Source organism: Lissotriton helveticus, chromosome 11 (assembly GCF_964261635.1).
Source record: "Lissotriton helveticus chromosome 11, aLisHel1.1, whole genome shotgun sequence".
Taxonomy (NCBI): Eukaryota; Metazoa; Chordata; class Amphibia; order Caudata; family Salamandridae; genus Lissotriton; species Lissotriton helveticus.
In genome coordinates this window covers 665,639,058-665,660,800 of record NC_136072.1, presented here as the reverse complement: position 1 = coordinate 665,660,800, position 21,743 = coordinate 665,639,058, and the positions used below count along the sequence as shown (strand labels likewise).

Sequence of the window (21,743 nt, the reverse complement as noted above, 5' to 3'; positions counted from 1 at the left end):
TTTAAAGACCATCACCTCAATTTATTGTTGAGGGGCCCAATGACAGGAACACTCAAATTTTTCTAAGAAATCAAACTGCAATACACCTTAGAATCTAGCATAGATGATATACAGCCTTCTCTTGCTAAGAAACTCTATATGCAGTTTAGGTATGGTGTACTTCCTTCATGTGCTGTTACTTATAAATGGGGAGGGAGTTCTACGAAAGACTGTCCATCATGTAAAAACAGTACGGAGACTGACTTGAATGTCCTGTTCTTCTGCCCCACCTACAAGCAATAAGAGATCGTTGGCTGCAACAGCTTTGTAGGAATCTTGGAACCCCTCACTGCCCACAGGCTTATAGGATTCCCAAATATGACACTGGCATGCCAATTGTTTACTCAGTTTCCCACTACCTGTTTTCAATGTGGTGTGCTTGCTGTGCGGTTCTAAAGAAAGCCCAAGTCTAAACTACCCACTCCATGCGCCTGTTACAACTTGGAACTCTGTATTCCTCTTTCACTTGAATATGCATGAATTTTGTACTGTATACTTGAGATACTTGGCGTCTATCAGCTCATTTAATATTTTTTTTTAAATTTCAATGTTTTCATATCTTTATATATATATATATATATATATATATATATATATATATAAGAATTTTTTATAATGAGCAATTGTACTGTATTGTTAATGTTTTATCTGTGCTTTTAAGGTCTTGTGAAGCCGAATTAAAGTATCTCTTGACTTGACTAATATCTGCACTCAATCTCTAGGGCTGGCCCTTCCTTATGAATCATGGATCCCATATCAATATGGCTTTCCCCAGTTCATATGCAGTCCTGAGACTGCAGGAAAACCATTTAATGTCTGAACTGGACCCTACACATCTGCCACTTCTCCCTGTAGTTACAATAGCAAGTCGTAGCTTACAACGATATATAATATGCCTATCATTAATGTAGAGTCACTGTAAGCAGTGCCCTCTGCTGATCATCAGTGCCAGCAGTTCCACCACAAATGCAAACACATCTAGGGAGAGAGGAACAATCTGGTGTTGTACCCGTGCACACCTGTCAGACCTCCAATATAACAGCCCCCATCTTCTTTCAAGCCATGAGATTCATATGCAGAAAGTTGGTCCAGTTGATGAAGCCCCAACCCTTTAACATAGCCTCCATAGCAGCATATAACAAGTCTCAGCGAATTGAATCGTTAGGCTTTTTGGTGTCCATAGACCACACCAGGGCTTTTGGAAAATCCATCAAGGGGCTGTCCAGTACCTGTGTGAAGTACCTTATGTTGAGAAAGGTGCTGCGCTTAGGCCTGTGGGTGTGAATGATGCTCCCAATATTAGGCAATAATCTGTTCACAAGGAACCTGCTTAAAATCATTTTAGTCAACATTAAGCATTAACAATGGCCTAAAGGAGGACACCTGAGACATATCCTTATCCTTTTTAAGTAGCAATACTTGAGGTGGCCCACAAAATGTGGTTGGTAACAGCCCTTCCCTTCTGGATGCATTATACTGTTCAATGAGCTTGGGGACGAGAATATCAGCATATGTTGAGTAAAATTCAAGAACATCTTCTGAACTCAGACCTCTTCCACTCATTAAGTCCTGTGTAGCCTCTCTTATCTCCTGCACTGATATCCACTCTCAATGTAGCCTCAACTTCTGAAGAGTGCCTCAGAGTTTCAGCAAGTCACGTAGTTTGTTAGTTTCTTACCACATACAGTATCCCCAGTGGTGTAGAGGCCCTCATGATATCTTTTGAAAGTCAGCTTAATTTCCGCATGAGAATATACCCTCCTTTCATCATCCCAGAGAAAGCAACAGGTTGGAGGATTCCTTTTGTCTTTGGTGACCAGCCATGTTAGCAACCTCCCAATCTTCCCTTATTCATCTTCTGCTCTTGTGATATGGGCTTTTTAATCATAAATCTTAAGGCATTCTGGCAGTGGCAGTTGTTTTTCTTTCACTTATAAAACATGGTTCCTGCTCATCGTGACCAGAGTAGCTCCCTCTCTTATGCATCCAAGAGTACCTTATGCTGCTTGATGTGTTCTTGGAGTTGGACTCATATTTCCACTTTATCTGCTTTACAGTGGCTGGGAACCAACATTTTAATGGTCTCTCATTCTACTGGAAACAGCAAAAACTGTCCCATTATGCTCCGTTAAATAGTTTAGTATTATGCCCCCTAACAGTGTTTGAAGACAGGGTCTACTAGCAACTCTGTGCTTAGCTTCAAAGTTGGAAAAGCAGCCCTGTGAGTACCCCAGCCAAGAATTAAAATGCAAAGGGTTGTGGGCTGAGTAAGTTCTAGCTAAATATTCCTCATGTGTAACCCTTGTGTACAGCAATGGGCCAGCACAGGAAAGTATCTAGTTAGACCTGCAGATTGTGTACTTCAGAATAATATGAAGCTCTGACCTGCATGCTATGTATTCTGCAGGAGTCTGTCATCTCCCATAGCATCTTCCATTCTGTGAAAGATTTGACCAGTTTCCTGTCCCAGCCATGAGAAGAGGAGGGTGCGACCTATCCAGCATCACATCTCCTACAGAGTTAAAATCATCTCCAATTATAAATGGGTGCTGCAGCTCTGTGGAGAGATGTGGAGCCAGACCATTTAAGGAAGCCTTCTGATCTGTATTCTGGGCATATATATTGATAAAAACTATATCACGACTATCAAACCTGCCCCCTACAACAGTATATCTGCCTTTAGCATCCAAAGCTTTGGTGAGAGGCTGGAAGGGTACATCAGGGCTAACCCACATCAGCCCTCCTCAAGCGAACTGTGAGAATGTGGTATAGTAAAGTAACCCATGACACCTCTTTTGTAGTGTCAGGCGGGCTTTCTTTCTCACCAAGATGCGTCTCTTGCAGAAAAGCTATCTGTGAATCTGAATCTCTTTTTTTCCATTTTAAAACAACATTTTATTGTATTTGCGGTTCATTACCAGCCGAAGCTGATTACATAGAGTCAGGATGAAATATGTTACAGAATAGTACCAGTATATCAGAACCACAGCAAGAACCTGTGAATATACAGACCACCAAAACAACCTTGGCACAGCCTACACATTGCACCTCCATTATGAGAAGTAGCATTTAAAACTTATGTGCGTGGCTAGGACTGCCCATCATATGGATGTACATCAGTCAATGAAAATACTGCCTGATTATGAGGGATCTGGGGATGGTAAGGGAGGATAAGTCTGTACCCCTATAGAGTGCTCAACAAGACCATATCTTAATTTTGCAGACATGCTTGCACCTGGAACACAGCTATATCTGCCCCCATAAATCGGTCCATGGCTCTCCTCCAACCTCCTATCAATGGCTGGGAGGTTCCCTTCCAGGATTCGGCAATATCCCGTTTGACGAGCGTGAGGCCTAGGAATAATAAATGTTGCTTATAGTGGTTTTCCCCTTTGTATTATGTAATAGAAATAGTTTGGGTTCTAATTCCAGCCACCATGACAGGACCCGTTCCAAACAGGAGGACACCATACGCCAAAACGGCTGAAGTGCCCCACAATCCCAAACTGTGTTTAGAAAGGTCCCCTCTGCTTCGCCGAATCTAAGGCAAGTGGGGGACGGAATAACACCCATACGCCAGAGGCTGGAGCATGTATAGTATGCCCTGTGTACATATTTGAATTGAATTAAGTTAAGCGATATCTCGTGGCAATGGTGGCACTGCGGGGGCTAGCTAGGGATTTGGTCCAGTCATTGTCTGTGAGGTCTGGGATGTCAGTCTCCCCTGCTGCAAGTGTTGTGTTTAGTGTATTTTGTGTTTGGTTATGAGTGATCAATGTTTGGTAGATTTGCTGGATTTTGTGGGCGCCAAGGTCACCCATTAGTAAGCGTTCCTCAAGAGGGTGAAATTCCGTCAATTCTTCCAGAAAGTGGATTCGTGGGGTCAGGTTATGCCTAAGCTATATGTATCTGTAGAAATGCGTACGAGGGAGGTGGTATTCTGTTAGTACCTGCTGGAAGGTCTTAAGTGTGGTCCCTTGCATTATATCACATAGTGTTGAGATCTCAATAAGATCCCATGCCCTGAAACCTGGGAGTGCAGCGACTGCCCGTAGGTAGGTCCCATGCCACAACAGGGTCACATGTGTCAGGCGCCCACCCAAGCCCATCGTCTTCACTGTGGGGCGCCAAAGTTGTATAACTGCTCTCTATGCTAGGAGTAAGTGTTTGAGATTTGTTTGACTGTACATGAACTCCAGGAGAGGGGTATTACCCATCACAAGTCTCTCCACTGTGAACTTCGGGTCCGTCTGTGAGCTGTCCCACCACTCATTAATGTTTAATAAATTGGAGGCTGCCTAGCAAGAATATATGTCGGCTGCAGCGATCCCTCTGCAATATGTATATTGGGTACAGGTTCACAACACAACCCGAATAGCTCCACCCCCACAGAAAGTGGTTGAGGAGTAGGTTTACTTGTTGGAACCAGGCTTGCGAAATGGAATATGAGAATTTTTGGAGCCGGTATAGAATGCGAGGCAGAGAGACCATTTTAAACACTGCTGACCGCCCAAGCAGAGATAAAGGCAGAGGTGACTAATTCCTTGTCTCCTCTCGGAGAAAAGGCAATAATGGATGAATGTTAAAAGACCAGGATTCCAGTGGGCATGGCAAAATGTATACACCTAGGCATTGAAAGTCCTCCGTGACATGGGATCGCTGAGACACCCATGCACTTCGCCCCTGGTCTTCGCAAACTTGGAAAAGCACCAATTTCACCGGGTTAATTCTAAGGTCTGAAGCCTCCCCGAATACACAAAGTATCTGTAATATTCATGGGCCAGAGAACATCGGTCTGTTAAAATGAACAGCACATCATCTTCTGTGTATAATACGATCCTGCCTGAGGCATCCGCCGACCAATCATATACCTGCACCAAGGGATCCCGCCTTATCCATGCCACCAGCGGCTCTTTTGCTAATGCAAATAATTGCGGGGAAAGTGGGCAACCCTGTCTTGTACCCAATTAATTGGAGACTGTACATCTGCCACCCGTACGGAGGCCGAGAGCTCTGTGTATAATAACTGTGTATAGGACATAAAGCGTGGTCCAAAGTTGAGGGCTCAGAGGAGCTGGAATAAATAACTCCAACTCAGGGAATAGAATGCTTTGTCAATGTCGGCCAACAAAAGGGCTGCGTTGCGGCCAAATTTGTGGGCCTTTGCAATAGCGTTGTGGACTCGTCTAATATTATGTTGGGTGGATCGGACTGGCACGAAGCCAGCTTTGTCTGGGTGGACAAGCTTGCGGATGTATGTCCGAAGGCGGTCAGTGAGAACCTTGCCTAAAAGCTTAGATTCAAAGTTCAGGAGAGAAATTGGCTGGTAGGCGAGGGCTCTTCAGGGGGATGTCCCGGTTTAAGGAACACCACAATTTCAGGGCGACACCAGTCATGTGGAAGTTTGGTCTGCTCTGAAGCTTCACCGAGTGCCTTCAGGAGGTGTGGGCCTAGCTGAGACATATGAGATCGCAAAACTTCACTTGGGAATCCGTTGGGATCAGGGGTGAGGCCTGGATGTATGCCCAACAAGGCCTTACCAAGCTCCTCCTCCACAATAGGTGCTTCCAGTTGATCACGGATATAATTAGGCAATGTTTTGAGTGCTATATCTTTTAGTAATAATCCTATTTGATCAAACGATATATACTTTCCTTTTTGGCGTAGAGGGATGAGTAATAGGATGCAAACGCTTGGGCGAATATGTCAGGGGCGGTACATAAAATCCTGCTGCATTTTGCAACACGGTCACCGGTACAGGGGACTGCGCAGCCTGACAGAGGCGATGGAGCATCTTAGATTTCGGATCTCTTAATGTTGGTGAGACATCATATTGTTTACTAGGGGTGCTGTGCCCCAAATATTCTACTTAATTACCTTTTTACTCCCAATGGACTGACATCTCACCGGCATTTAATTGCATAAGACCTATGACATGCCCATGAGCCCTCTTGATGACTAGTTTTACAACACACCTCTATTCCTTCAAAAAGACATGCACAACAGAACTAACAACTAACCCGAACACTTCCCACCTAAGACAATCACGATAGGACACATCTTTCAGACAAAATATGTAACAACTCAGTAATGCATTCACTAGATTCACATTGCTGTGCACTATCTGGAAGTGCTATGGGAAGGGGGATACAGAAGAGGAGAGTACATGTAAAGGAGACCTGCTCTGCCCCACAGCCAACCCATTCTCTTGCTACTGAGCATATAAACGAATACACTCACTGTATAGATCAGTAGATTTGAAGAAGCCAGCTAGGTTCAGCTATTAGTTACATAGTTATATGAACTCCATCACGGTGTCAGGCATGACCCTTGGTAGGACTGCACTATTGTCAGAGCTTGAGCCATCAACTGCACATAGCTTTCATTCCTAAGCAAGAATTGCATCAGTATTTGTTCCACTTTCTGGAGCTCAAAAATGGGAAGTTAACTCAAGTGCCATCAATCTTGCCTCCCCAGCCTTCTGTTTTGACGGGCGAGTTCCCTGACTCTAATGTCATTGCTTCTGCTTCCGACTCCGCAGCTTCGTACACGCTAAATCCAAGGGGCTGTACACCCTTGTATCAGAAGTGTCTGGCCAGTTATTGTAAAAAGCTGACTCTTCATATACTATACCAAAAAGAGGTATACTGTGCAAAGAGTTCATGTATCCCTTATAAATGGACAGGGGCTTGCTATAGAAATCCCACAGTGCTCCTCTAGGGGGTAGTGTGGTTGAGCAGCCTTAGGCTCATCAGAGAGGAGTGTTAAGCATTTGCATTACACACACAGTCAATAAATGATGCACAAGACTCAATAAGGAAATCCATACAAATTAGAAAAGTAACACATATCTGTTAGATCTGGGGGTCTTTAGTTGCAATGGTATTCCCCTTTGTCCAAATAGGGACCCTTACTTCTAAGTCAGGATAAGGGGATTACACTCCTTACTAACCCCTGCTCACCCCCTTGGTAGCAGACAGGCTTATCTCAGAGGCAGTGTGTTAAGCATTTGTGAATATACACAGTAATACAGTGAAAATACTTCAGATGGACACAATACAGGTTTTATAAAAATAAGTATTCTTTATATAGACTTAAACATTAGACCACAAACGACAAAAATCCACAATACTACACTTAAGATTACTTAAAAGATGTTTAAATTGCTTAGTTCAAGTTGATGATAAATGGGACAAAGTTCTCAACAAAGTACCTGGATGCGTAACGCAAAGTAAACAAAAGGCTCGCAAAAGGGGAGATGGGTTGTGATCCTTACCGGTGCGGAGGTGATGCGTAGATTCTCAGCCTGCGGGCCCGTTGCGGTGCACAAGATGGCGCCTTGATGCGATGCGATTATCCAGTTGCGATGCGAGAAGATGGCTCCCTTGATGCGGCGATGCGATGGCGATGACACCCTGGCAGCCTTGCGACGACTCTGTACTTTGGAGCCGTGACAGGCCCTGTGACACGCTTCTCCGATGATGCGATGGCAACTCTCACGATGGCGTCACGCTTCTCCGTTGATGCGACAGCAGGCAGCTTCGATGAACACACGCTTCCAGGGAGATGCAGTGAAGGCTTGCTTCTCCGGCAATGCGATGATTTCAGCTGCAGCGGCGACACACTTCTTCTCGATGCGTCACGCTTTCAGCTCCCAGTGGCAAGCAAGTGTCTGGATTTAGAATTCCCAGCAAGGAAATTCAGTGGGGAGCTGGAGGTGAAGTCTTTTGTCCCTGAGACTTCAGCAGGAGGCAAGCACAGTTCAGGCCTTTGGAGAATATTCTGTAGATGAAAGTCCTTAAAAAGTTTCTTCTCCTTTCCTTGGCAATGAAGCAACCACTGCAGGCCAACCCAGCAAACAGCAACCTGGCAGAGGAGCAGACAAACTCCAGCAGCTTCCTTGGTTCTTCTGCTTGGCAAAAGGTTTCTTCTTCTAGAAGTGATCTAATTTCTTGGGGTCTCGGTCCCAATATTTATACCCCAAAATCCTTTGTTCTCTGAAGGCAGAGAGGACTCTGCCTAGTCCAGACCAGTTCCTGATTACTTTGTTTACATGACTCTCTTCTTCCTTTCACTGTGTTGGGCAGAGACATCAGTCACCCCACAGTAGGTGGAGCCAGCACAGGGGAGGGAAGATACAGCTCTGGAGCACTATGTTGACATGATTCCTCCTCTCCTTTCATAGTGCAGGGCAGAGACATCAGATAAGCCACAGGAGGTGGAGCCAGCATTGTCAAGGGAAGGCCCAGCTCTATTCAGGTCCCAGGTGCAACTCCTCCCTCCCATCTAGATGCAGATCTCTCTAATCACCACAGGGCTGCCCCAGCCTGCCTCCTGTAATCCCCCAGCACTGTCACTCACAAACCCAGACAAGGAATACACAACCTAGCAAAGGCAGGCCTGGACAGTTAGGCAAGAAATTACCTACTTTCTAAAAGTGGTATTTTCAAACACAGAATATTAAAACCAACCTAACTAAAAGATGTATTTTATTATTCTGAGCTCAGGTATACTAAATTCGAATTTCCACCATGTTCCCTGAGTCAGTTAGGATTATAAGAATGTAATAATCTAACTGCCCATTCTGGCCTATGGAGAACACGTAGCCTTCAATAGTGAAAAACTAAAATGGCTGTAATTCACTATTAGAACATGCTACACACATCAGAGCATGTCCTACCTTATACTTACAATGCACCCTGCCCTTGGGCCTACCATAGGGGTGTCTAATATGAAGCAAAAGTAAGGTTTAGGGACTGGCAAGTGGGTGTACTTGGCCAAGTCGACATGGCAGTGCTAGACTACACATAGGCGTTGCAATGGCCGGCCTGAGACACACTTTACAAGCAGCGTTTGTGGGTGGCACAACCAGTGCTGCAAGCCCACCAGCAGCATTTGATTTACAAGCCCTGGGCACACATGATGCACTGTACTAGGGGCTGACAGATAAATCAAATAACCCAATCATGAAATAACCAATTAGTACATCAATTTAACATAGGGTGCACTTGCACTGTGGCACTGATTAGCAGTGGCACCATGCCCAAAGCATAAAACCAGCAAAAACATATCAAAACAGAGGAGGCAATCTGTCAAAATGGAAGGGAGTCTCACACCAATGATGTCAGGTCTAACAATATCTATATATTATTTGGCACCAGAGTCACTGGAATCAGGTAAGTACTTTTGAAGTTATGAATGTTTACAGTTTATTAAAATAGACAGTGCAATTTATGAAAAGGTAAATGCATCCTATGGAGGAAAGACATGCACTGCATACAGGAACTTCACAGTGACTTACAGTACCAGTCTCCTGTACGTAAGGTAAGTATGAGGCAAGGGCAAAGGCAACACCAACAGGTCACCTCGGGCGGCACTGGGGCGGCTAGGTGCAGAGGTGATTTATCTTATGGGTGAAAAACATGTACTGCATGTGGGCACTTAACAGCAACTTATGGTCCCAAATCTCCTGGACTTAAGGTAAGTATGGGACAAGGTCTAAGGTCACATTAAGGGTGCAAAGGTGTGTTAAGGAGTTGAGTATTTCATTCACTTTAATGGGAAAGGTCCAGTTGCCAAGAGACTGCAAGCTGGGACTGGGAGACCAGTCAGGCAGAACCAACAAGGGGACTTAGGTCTGACAATGCTCAAGGACATTGGGACATCTGTGGTCCTCTTCTGCTTGGGCCAGGGCAGCGCGGTGCAGAAGAGTTCTGTGGCGTCGGGTTTTCTTCACCAGAAACACTCCCAGTAGAGGTGTCTACTGTGGGAAAACCCAAGGTGGCCTATGTCTCTGGAGCGTTGGGGGACTACACTGACAACATTGGCCCTCTTCAACTCCCACTCAGAGGACGGAGATGAAATGGTGCTTTCAAGTGTCAGGTTGGGGGTTGTGGAGAATCTGCACAGTTTTTTTGGAGTGCCTGCAGGATGAAAGGGAGCAGCTCTTCTACTCTATAGGAGTTCCTGGGTCTTTGTTGAAGGCAGACAGTCCTTCCATGCTTTTGGAGGCACAGCCTATTCAGGACAAGATGATTTTAGAGCAATGGGGAGAGAATGGACCCAGGTCTACCAGGTATTAATGCAACTTTTCAGAAGTACAGTTACTTAACGGATAAACCTTCATATTCAAATTATAAAGCCCTTCACAATCATGCACCTGCCTTACCTTCAGCCAACCAGCTAGTGTTTTCTCTAAAACTTCTACAAAATCAACCCAAGACTGACTTAGGGTTTTCTGAGTCTACCTAAACCTAGTTCTATATTCCTCAGTGGGTATTCCCAAAGAACTCAATCAGGGTATCGTTCATGAGGTCATAGGACAAAGCGTCTGTCTCACTCAGTGTCGGGAGACTATCTTTGCATTTTCCCCGAAAACCGCTCCTAGAGTAGGGAGCCCCAATACTTTAACTGAATGTCCACATTCTACAGGCCATCTCAAAGGCTGTAAACCATTTGGGGACATCATCACCCACTGTATATTTGGAGACAATCCTTTTGGGGATTTTAGGGTCAAAGACAACTTCTTTCTCCCTATTTGAGTTGGGTCCTAGGCCCATGTCAAGTCCTTCTTTTTCTACAGCCAGGATTTTGACTTCCAGTGCTGCTCTCTACTGGCTAGTTTTTCAAGAAGAAGCTCCTCCTCTATGAGATCTTCTCTGGACCCTGAGTTGTCTGCCTGCCCTCAGTACAGGAAGGGACTCTGGGCACAGTCTTAATGTTGATGTGTACAGGTACAACATTGTTTCTCTCTAGGGGAGAAGGATCAAGCTCCTTCTCACTTCCACTATCACCACACTGACCCTCGGGGTGATCAGTGTCATCCACTGGATGGTTCAGCTCATATTCTGCAAAGAGCTCCTGGAGCTTTAATTTGGCAGGGTCTAAGCCTGTTTAGAATTTGTAATTTTTACAGAGCATTCTTAATTGCTGGGTTGTAAGCTGCAGGTTAGGGGTCCGGTTGAGCTACCAAACCACATCTTCTGTAGAGGACATTGTTACTAAAAGTCGGGAGCTTTTTTCAGGAAACCACAATAATTCTTAAGTAAGCTTTTAGACCAAACTAGTAGTATGATTTTTTAATTCTAAACAGTTTGGACTGGGGTTCTTAAGACAAGGAGCCTAACAGTTAGTTTAAACAATTTAGAGAAAGAAATTTTAAATGAAAAAAAAATCCTTTTACCCAAATACAATTTTGGATTCCTTAGTGGAATCACTTATTAACCACATGGTACAGCAAATGTTAAGTGCTGTCTCGCGGCTGCCACCATTGTAGGAGGCTGGCTCTTTATAAAGTATACCACAAAGAGGTATGCTGTGCAAAGAGTCGTGGTCTAGCAATCCCACAGTGTTCTCCTAGAGGGTAGTGTGGTTGAGCAGCCGTAGGCTTATCCGAGAGGAGTGTTAGACATCTACAATACACACACACTCCATAAATAATGCACACAACTCAATGAGGAGATACACACCAATCTATAAAAATAGCGGATATCTTTATATACCATTTGGGACCAGAATCATCAAAATTGGGTAAGTACTTTTGGAGTTATGAATTTTTACAGTTTTTAAAAATAGACACAGTGCTGTTTTTGAAGTGGTAATGTTTTCATATAGAGGAAAGATAAACACTGCATACAGGTACTTCACAGCGACGTATGGGACCAATCTCCTTGAGTAAAAGTAAGTATGGGGCAAGGTCCAAGGCAGCACCAACAGGTCACCTTGGGTGGCACTGGGGTGGGCGGGTGCAGAAGCTCTTTTCAGCATTGGGTGGCCAATGTTATCCTATGGGGGAAAAACATGTTCTGCATTTGGACACTTGATAGCAACTTATGGTACCAATCTCTTGGACCTAAGGTACGTATGGGGCAAGTTCCAAGGCCACACCCACAGGTCAACTTGGGAGGATCCGTGACACACATCTGACAATGACAGCCTGCATGACTTTGATGAGGGGTCCCTGAGGGTGGCATAATGCATGCTGCAGCTCTTAGGAACCCTCCTTAGTACTCCATGCCCTAGATACCAGTGGTAAAATTTACTAGGGACTTACAGAGGGTGCTGAAGGTCTGGCCCCTTGGGGATCAAGTGACCAGTTGTGTTGTTTTTGGGAAAGACCATTGGCACTGGTGACCTGGTTAGCAAGTGCACATCAGTCAAAGTTGCATCAAATACCGGGCAAAAATTGGGGGTGGGGGTTACTGCTACAAATACACCGCTTTCTACAGTTACTCGCTTATGTTGGTTTAATAAATATGAAAGTTTTTCCTGCCACCTGAATACTCAGGCAGGCTAGAAACATTTATGCATATTAGACTCCAAGCTCTCTCACCTCCATGAATGACACTGAGCGTTGTTGTACCCGTGCTTTATAATTCATGTAGATTGAGATCTTGGCATTGCCAAGGACCAAAGGGTCTGCTGTGCATGCTTTGTGCAGGATATAGTCATTATCCCAGAAAGGCATCAGTCGTGCTGGGGGTGTCCCTGGTTTTGGAGATCTCGCAGGCACGCTATGAGCTCTCTCAAGCTCCTAAAGTCTGGAAAGGCCCTCGGGCACCACCACCTACTGGAATAACTCTTCTAGACATGAAATCATGGAGGCACGGTCTATGCTTTCAGACATACCCACTCTTCTTATATTGTTGCATTGAGTATGCCCCTCTTGGTTTTCAATTCTATCTTCCAAATCCTGCCTTTGCACGATAATGGTAGCCATTGGCACTTCATGAGCTCTCCTTGCAGGTGTCAGCTCTGATATTTCACCTTCTATCTAACGTAGGTGCCCCAAAATCTTCTTATTGTACTCCATCAGCAAGCCGATATCAACCACTAAATTATCCATCTTCTCTTGTAAAGAGTTCCTGGTGCACCTAATGGCTGTTCTTGTTTTCAGAGGGCCCACCACTAAATTGTCATCTCAAATGACTGTGATTTGCCTATGTTTGCAGAAATAGAGAGCTGCCCTGACATGTTTGTGTTAGAGCACACTGGGTGCTGAGGATGGGGAGTAATATTGGTCATGCAATCTAGACCACATGTTGATATCAGCCTCCAGAAAGCATTGTATTGGTCTACTGAGAGGAGCCTTCACTATATAAGAACGTTAGAGCCTGCTCCTGGCGCGCAACATTGATCTTTGCGCTTACAGCTGGCTCTCTCAAATTTGCAAAAGTTAGTGTGTTCAGGCACATTCAAAGTAAATAGTTGCAACACTATCACAGTTTCCTCATGTTGAAGGGACAGTTGGAATGGGAATCTTCCACCAGGAAATTTAGCGACCTGGACATGTCTGAAGCATTCAGATCTTTCAGGGAATACTGTTTAGGTTGGTGCACCCGGTAGTATCATTTCAAAGGCCCTCGCGGGCCAATAATTGCGTGTTATGTAGAAGAAAGGTTTTCTTGCTCCCACAGCTTGGCCTCTTCCTCACCTCTGCAGAGGGGCCAACATCCAGCTGTATGTGCATATCTCTGTTCTGAGGTTCCATCCAGAGGCCGGGGCTGCGCAAGTGTTTAGATTGGGCGCCACCTCTTGGTGTCATTGTACTCGCCAGTGCTCTGTATCTCTGTATGCTGCACTCCCCCAACACAGTTGACGGCCCCAATGAGCATACTGGCTGCCTCCTGTTTACTTCCCCTCTTGATTATGCACATCCAAGGCCAGTGGAATGATGGATTATATACATGGGCCTTAGGGCAACCGGTAGCAATGCTCACTCCAGTATACAGGTTAGCTTTGCCTCTCCGGATTGAGAAGTGTGATAGTAGATGAGAAGTTGTGATAATGGATGAAAACTATGGATGATGAATGAGAAGCAGGGATGAGAAATAGGGAGTAGCAATAAGAAGTGACAGTTACCTCTAAGGATGATGGCTGAAAAGTAGATTATGAGGAGCAGGGATCATGGACATGAAGTAGGGTGATGGATGAGATGTAGCAATGAGAAGTAGGGATGATGGATTAGCAGTAGGAATGAGAAGGGATGATGGTTGATTGATGAGAAGTAAGGATGATGGATAATTGATAAAAAGTAGGTATAATGGATAGTAAGTGGCATGTAGTGATGAGAAGTGGAGAAGATGAATGATGAGTAGGAATGATGCATTAAGATTAGAAATGCTTGACGAGAGGAAGAGATGATAGATGACAAGTAGGGATTCCGATGATCTGTCTATTTTAGGGATGAGAGTTAGGGAAGTTGGATGAGAAATAGAGATGGGAAAAAGAGATGAATGTAGAAAGGAGACTTAGGGCTTGATCCCGAGTGTGGCAGTCCACGTGCTGCCAAACTCACGGCAGCGCATCAGTGTCAGTCTTCTGACCACCCTATTACAATTAGGGTGGTCTGACTGCCATTGGCCCACTGCAGCCGCCAGGGAACTGCCATTCCTTAGCAGTGTTGCTCGTACTCATTTGGATGAGTTTCCTCTCCACCATAGTTTTCATGGCAATTCCTTCTCCATGAAAACAGTGGCGTAGAGGAAACAAAAGGGGCCCCCTTGTGCTTGAGGGCCATGGGTTGCATGCAGGAGGACACAATGTGTGCCTGCTTGTGTACATGCACCCCAATTCCTCCACAGCATGAGGCACCACTGGGAGAATGGTAAAAAAGCCAGCCAGACACAAGAAACACTCGTAATCTGGCGGTCATCCTGACCACAGATTTTGCAGTGCGGTGGTAGGGTGGACCCCGCGCTGCACTGCCAAACTTGAAATTAGACCCTAAGTAATGATGGATGATGGCTAGGGATAAAAAGTATGAATGGCAGATAAGAAGTAGGAATGAGAAGTAGGAATTATCGATGAGAAGTAGAGATGAGAAGCAGGGATGATAATGAATGAGAAGTGTGGCACTGAAATTGCATTAAGGGTTGAGAAGTCATTAATTATTATAAAGTCCTAAAATGGATGTTGCACATAGATAATATCAACAGATAACAATACTGTAGTGTGGGCTGGGCCTTGTTATTCACACTGTTAAGTTAGCATAGGCTTATTAGAAGTTTAAACGCCATTTTTCCTTTTTGCTGCTTTTGCACACAACACTGCATATAAATGTTGTTGTAAGTTAGGCTGCATGAAATGCTTCACATGAGACTGGCTTGTTTTCAGCATCCCTAGACTTACATCGTGACTCTAGTCTTCACACTGAGTGCTAAAGCCACCAAGGTTATCATAACAAGGTAGCTGCTATCTGGGCTGATCGGCTCACGTTCGAGCCATAACATATATGCAGCTGCAAGCCAACGTGATTCTGGCGCCTTTAATATCACACTGCAGGCATGATTTCAGGCACTTGAAGAATTCTGCTTCCAGAGAGAAAGAGCTTTTGCTGATCTTGATGTGATTCATACCTGCTGATATTAGAGGTATGGGCGTCCCCCAAACAAGCCAAAGAGACCTTCCATAGTTTATAAAACATAGTTCCTAGCTAGGGAGAGTGATTTACTTGGCGCTATAGTACCTATTTTCACCATCATTGTAATATGATTTCTCCTTTTATGTTTTATGGAATTGTAACAATGCTGATCATATTATTTCTAATCATATGTCTGCTTTTGTTAGCAAAAGCATCTTAGAGCACCTGGTTAAAATAAATATTTTAACCTTTCCGTGTCTCTTTATTACTCCTGTTGTGGACTGGTATGAGAGTATAACGAAAGAGTGTTCTTGCTTCCCACCATTGCTGAGTATACCCTAATTCGCATGTTCTGGGTTGTCTAATAATTGGTTCCTTTGCTGTAGGACGAAGAGCTAATGAGACACTGATGCTAGCTGGTTAGGGTTTCTAGGCACTGAGGTGAATTGTTTGGTACACCACAATTCACTGAGGTCCTGGGTCTCTGTGCACAGTTCTGTGTAGGCGCAGAAACCCTGCAACAATACCAGAATTAATTTAAACTAAAAATGCATTTTACTAATCTGATGCTCCTGTGACTGAATAGTTGATAACCACACATGCAAAACAATTTCCTCAATAACTTTTGAACAAGTTTAAAATAAGCTTTATCATTATTGCCTAGGTTTATAAAACTATAAATATATTTGTGGCATTGATTGGCATAGAAATATGGTCTACGAATGATCTTATAGAAGTTACTACAGATATTGATGCCGTCCTTGAAGCATTCACAAAATGGAGAAAAGAAACCTTGCTGAAGAGGAAAATAAATGACAATGCCCAGTTACTCTCGTAAGTTTCTATAGATTTGGCTTTTTAACTAAGATGGAAAAAGTTTTCAGATATTCCTGTTTTGTCGGGCTCAACGATTAACAAATGTGACCAGTTATAATCAATGCCATTTATACTGCAGCTTGAAAGGCACAAAGACAGAACAATGCACATCAACAGGTTTTAGTCTGGTGTGAAATGCATTTCAAGGATATTGTTATGCATGAGTGTTAATGCGAACATATACCCTTTTTAACATTTTGCTGTTTCATTTGTGTTATATTGCAGTCTAAGGGCTCTTACATTTCAGTAGATCCCAGTGTTTCAAGGTCTTCCCCTCAAATCCCTAAGCAAACAGTATTTTAATTGTATATTTTAAATCACATGCTCATACGTGGTAGCAAAGTCTAGTATGCCTTTAGTAGGCAACATTCTTGATTTCTATGTTTCATTTTCTACCTATCTATTGTATTTGCATTCAACCTGGATTGTTTCCTCACTACAACAACTAACTACACATATATCCTCTCTCTCTAGGAATGTTGAGTTTGGAAAATCAATGATTGGTCTAGCATTTTTCACAGGCATGTGTAGTGAGGAGCAATCTGCTGCAGTAATTCAGGTAGGCTTTGTAGAGTTTTGCAAAACGTGTGCTTTGATCAGGTCCAAGCAAATCAATGTGAGTACAAATACTTTGCATAGTACTCTACTGACATGGTGTAGTGAGTTCCCTTTAGGGCCTACTTACTTAGGTATCCTTTATTTTAGCCTAAATACACTTTGTAGGCCTATTTGCTTTGCACACTTAACCAAATAAGAAGTTTGTTTTTGCGAGGTAATTTTATTCTAAAAATACATCGCACGTGTTTTATTATTCAGTGCATTTTCTTGGGGATCAGTCTGAACATTTCGTAAAACGTCGAACAACACCAAGCCTAGTTTTCTTCTGTGGTAGGGTAGCAACATATTCCAACATTTAGACATAACAAAGAGAGCTAGCTGCTCATTTATAGCATGGCGCTTATCATATAAGTTGAGCCTTGCAGTTTTGAAAACAGAGAGGAGGATTTCGAGCAGAGGGAAGGTTCTGGGACGGTTGCACCAGCTTTGCACAATGCAAGATGTAGACTAGCTAACTTCAAATGCCTAATATGTAGCCTGGAACTAATCCCAGAGTTCACCGATACATCACTGCGCTCATGTAGTGAGGGTAGGATTAGGCGTATATATTGTTCGCCATGCTAGGGCTTTTCATTGTGCACAGTTTACTAATAATGCTGATCACTTTGCTCAGTTGCATGTTTCTTAATTGCAGCAAAGTTGCTTCATGATAGCGCACATTAGTTTCAGTAAATATTGTAAACATTCCTCATGCTACTTTTTTGTTTATTGTGGACATGCATGAGTGAGAGAACAAAATGTTATGGTCTGTTACCACGACTGCCTGGCAGGGGCTAAAGTGTAGTGTTCCGGGGTGCAAATTTGCCTGGTATTCTGGGAAGGTTAGCAATGAATGTAAGGCACTATGAGCTAGTTGGATTCGGGCCCATAGGTACTGATGTGGTATGGTGACATAGTCCCTACATACTGATATTCTGTGATCCCAGGCATAGTTTTGTTTTCAAACAGAATCCCCATAACAATGGACTTTGACATTCTACCCCTCTAAGGCATACAATGTGCATGTCAATAAAATATATGAATTCTTTTTTCTGACAGTGTTTTGGTTCAAAGAGAAATATGAGGTTTAAAGTTGTTATGAAAAAATTATGGAAAACCTTTTCTGTCAACTATTTACATGGGTGATGTGAAAGGAGGAGAGGAGATGGCGATATTAATGTGTGAAGCCATTGGGATGACTTTGTTGTGTCCTTTCGTTACCTACTCAAAACTATGAGGGGCCTGAACATGTAATTACCTATTGGACTAGGTATTTCTCTGTACAATGCAATTGAGGTAAGCACCAACTATTTATTGCATCATTGTCTATAGTTTTAGAGCCACATAAATCATACAATGAAGATAAATTGACCTTCCTAATGTCTTCTTTGTGTATGGTGCTAATAGAAGACACTGTTTACAATGCTGACTACTCTAGCTGCATAATTCTGCAGTTGTGAATGATGCTCAGAATCTGTCCATTATTTGAATTCCTACTATTCTGAGTGAAAAGCTGCCCGTTTTAGATTTTATGTAACACACCTGTTATTGGCTGGACATCACATTTGAAGCCTCGATCATGTACTCAGGGCCTCATTTACAATATTTTGACAAACAGCAGCGCAGCAAGTCTTCCTGCTGGACTTCCGTGCTTCAAAAGAAAAGGACAGGAATGTGCTGTATTTACAAGATATGGTGCATTCCTGTCCTTTTTCTCTGCACTGGTGCACACTGGCCTGCCATGAGCCAACACAGGAACCCTTGCGCCATGGTGAAAGGGTGTCTGTGTTGAGGTGATTGTTTTTGTGCTGGAAGGGACACCTTCCTGCACAAAAACAATAATTGGAAATGCTTTACTCTTGCTGTGCTGCTCCTCCCTTATACCTCTCCTGGGGAGGCATAGGAATATGAAGCCTTTCCAGGTTTAGAAACCTTGTAAATCTGGTAATGCGTCAGATTCCTTGGATGTTGCGTGGGAACACTGTAGGAAGCTGGCTCTGTATATACTATACCAAAGTAAGGTATAGTGTGCACAGAGTCCAGTGCAACCCCAAAGGTAGGCAGAGGTAAAAGTAGACACTACCTTACTCTCTATTTCTGGTAGTGTGGGTGAGCAGTAAGGGTTTATCAGAGGGTAGTGTTAAGCATTTATTGTACACACTCCTGCAAGAAATTATGTCACACACTCGAAGACTGAACTCAGACCAAATTGTTTATATAAAAATATAATTTAGTTATTTTAATTCTAGAACCAAGCCATGCACAGTGCAGGTACGTGAAATAATACTTTGCAGGTATATTGCAGTTAAAATACTATTGAAACGCAGTTGGATGCAATTGGTTTGGTTAAATGTAAGTCAACACCCAGAATTACTTTACATTTACTTTTGATATTACATTGTACATGACTTTTCAAGTTACTTTTTCTACTCAGTGTGATACTGTCATGATTAGGGCAAAGAGCGTATCCTGAAAATACATCTAGGCGCATCAATATTCTTGTAATATTGATTGAAGTTTCATTTATAGAAAAACCCACCCCTATCCTGGGCACCAACATTCCGTAGCTTTTGTGTAAAATGAATATTTAGTAAAAGTGTTTGTAAGAATGTATATGTTTGCACACATTTGGTAAATGTGACTGATTGTAACAAATAGTGATGTTGTATAATTATTATAACAATGATAGGAAGATAATCTTGTTATTTTGTTACTTCTTTTGATGTGAAAACTTCTTTGCACTATGAAGAAAAGATGCGCGTTTGATACAAACTGAAAAAGATGCTGGTAGTATCAAGGTCCCGGTAGAGCTACTGCTCATTACCGGAGCTGAGAAATCTGGCCGCATGCGTTCGCTTAATAATTAGAGCGGCAGACTTTGAGGCAGAGGTCTGGCCCGTGACCAGGGTTCAATTCCCGACGCGGCAGGATCTTGGGCTCAATGTCCATGGACTCGATAATTCTCGCCTCGGTGCCTACTCTAATCATGGGTCCCACTCTGCAACTCTGGGCAATAGCTTGCTTAATATCCACAATGGCCCTGAAAGCGCTAGAATGCCTGGCTTCACCTTGGGGGTGCCCAGTAGGGGGCATCTCACAGGGAAAGCCAGGAAGGGCTCCAAAGCGGTATACAGCGCTAGGATGCGTGAAAGGTGATAGTGCGCTTTACAAGTATACATACATACATACATACATAACGTGAAAGAACATGAGGAAGCTTGGGTGTGGTTTCATTATAAAAGACCACACCTGTGTTCTAGAAGGCGCTTAGCTTTCCGTTTGTTTTGCTGAGACGGAGCTCGTGAATGTTCTCTCCTACGTACCTGGAAAGCTGCGCGATAGACTTCAGCTGTGATCTTGACTCCACTTGTCGAATCTTCGGTTCTCCTCTGCGACATCAGGACCTGCAAAACAAAATAAAAAGCTAAGTATAAGATTACTTTTGGCGCACTACGCAAGTAAGGAACATTGTATTAAAAGTCATTACTAATTTTTGGAACCTTTTTTAAAGAGCACAGCGACTGCAAACAACTCTGGCAAAAAGCACTTTACCCTGTTTGAACATTCAACAGTTAATTTACATGTACTAGGCTTATACGCATCAGCGTTTCTTTAGAAAAAACCAATGTAAAGAGTTTGGTCAGTGACTATTTAAAAACAGAAGGAATGTTTTTAGAATAATATTAGTATGTATGCTGTATAGTTTTCTTATATCCTAATTTCTACAGGAGCAGGATGAAAAAAGAAGCACAACAAGAACTGCATGTAAGTTTAAGTTTATTTGTCAACTATAACATTTATATGTGGTTGTACAAAAAAAAGACATAAATATTTGGGGTGACTCATATTGGTGTTTTTTACTTCTTTTAAAAGCTTTGGAGAATCTTATACCCAAGAAGCAAAGACGCACATACACCCTACTCCTGCTCCGCCAACCAGCACATCAAGACATACTCGGACGTTAGGTCTTTCAGATTCTGGTCGCATGTAGGCTTTAAATAAGTTTATAGTACAATCTATCACACAGCTATCAGTTAGAAAAGGCACAAAAAGCTCTCATGATTTTACTCAGTCGTGTTCCTTGTTGCCTCGCAGGTCGACAGCAAGAACAAAACTTCCAGTATCCGGCCCTCCTTCCCAGTTTCTATCACTTAACTTTAGTGGAATATTTAAAAACACAAGTTATAGTGTAGGAATCAGGGAAGTCGGCATATTGCGTCTCTGCGAAACCACAACCACGCATCTGAACAGGTAAGAGTGTGTAGTTATCTGACAGATATGCCTAGATATCAAACTGGGTAAGTTATCCAGTTTTTGTACATTTGCAGTTTCTTAGGGTTTCATACAAACCAACTGCACACTCTTTCACGGAAAAGCAATCAATACAGTCCTATGGGAGAAAACAGTGTTATTGGTTTATAGGTATGTACTTAGGTTTTGGAGTTGGTATTCTGGGGTTAGAACCAGGGTTCCCCAAGGGTCGAGAATACACTCTCAAAGCACCCTCAGCAGCACTAGGGCGGCTGGGTGCAGAGTGCTGAGTCCCAATGTTATCCAATGGAGGATAGGGGACCTCCGGTTCATGGCTGCTCACCAGTAGGCCACAAGGTTGTGGGAACAAAGCTCCTTGTGTTAGGCTCAGGGCAAAGGAGGATCCGATTTAGCACACAAGGTGCACCCACAGTGGCACAGGAGCGGCCTCGGTGCAGGGTGTTGTTTTGGCGTTGGGTGTCCTGTTTTTTTCAATGGGATTTGCTGGTTTTGGGTTTTGGCTGGAGGCTCTGTCCAGTAAGACGTCCAGGAAAAACCAACAGCTGGGCAGGTAGGTTGGAGGGCTTGGGGACGTAGATGCACCTCAGGTACTCCTCCT

General features: G+C 43.4%; 1 protein-coding gene across 4 annotated transcripts in view; it reads left to right on the top strand.

Moving 5' to 3' along the window:
- LOC144791749 (disintegrin and metalloproteinase domain-containing protein 28-like) overlaps positions 1-21,743 on the top strand; it is a 3,662,699-nt gene that overhangs the window by 1,610,401 nt on the left and 2,030,555 nt on the right. For all 4 annotated transcript variants that reach the window (XM_078666520.1, XM_078666519.1, XM_078666518.1 and 1 more), the window contains 2 exons: positions 16,065-16,234; positions 16,751-16,835. In XM_078666520.1, coding sequence (XP_078522646.1) covers positions 16,065-16,234; positions 16,751-16,835 — 255 coding nt within the window. The remainder of the gene's footprint in view (positions 1-16,064; positions 16,235-16,750; positions 16,836-21,743) is intronic.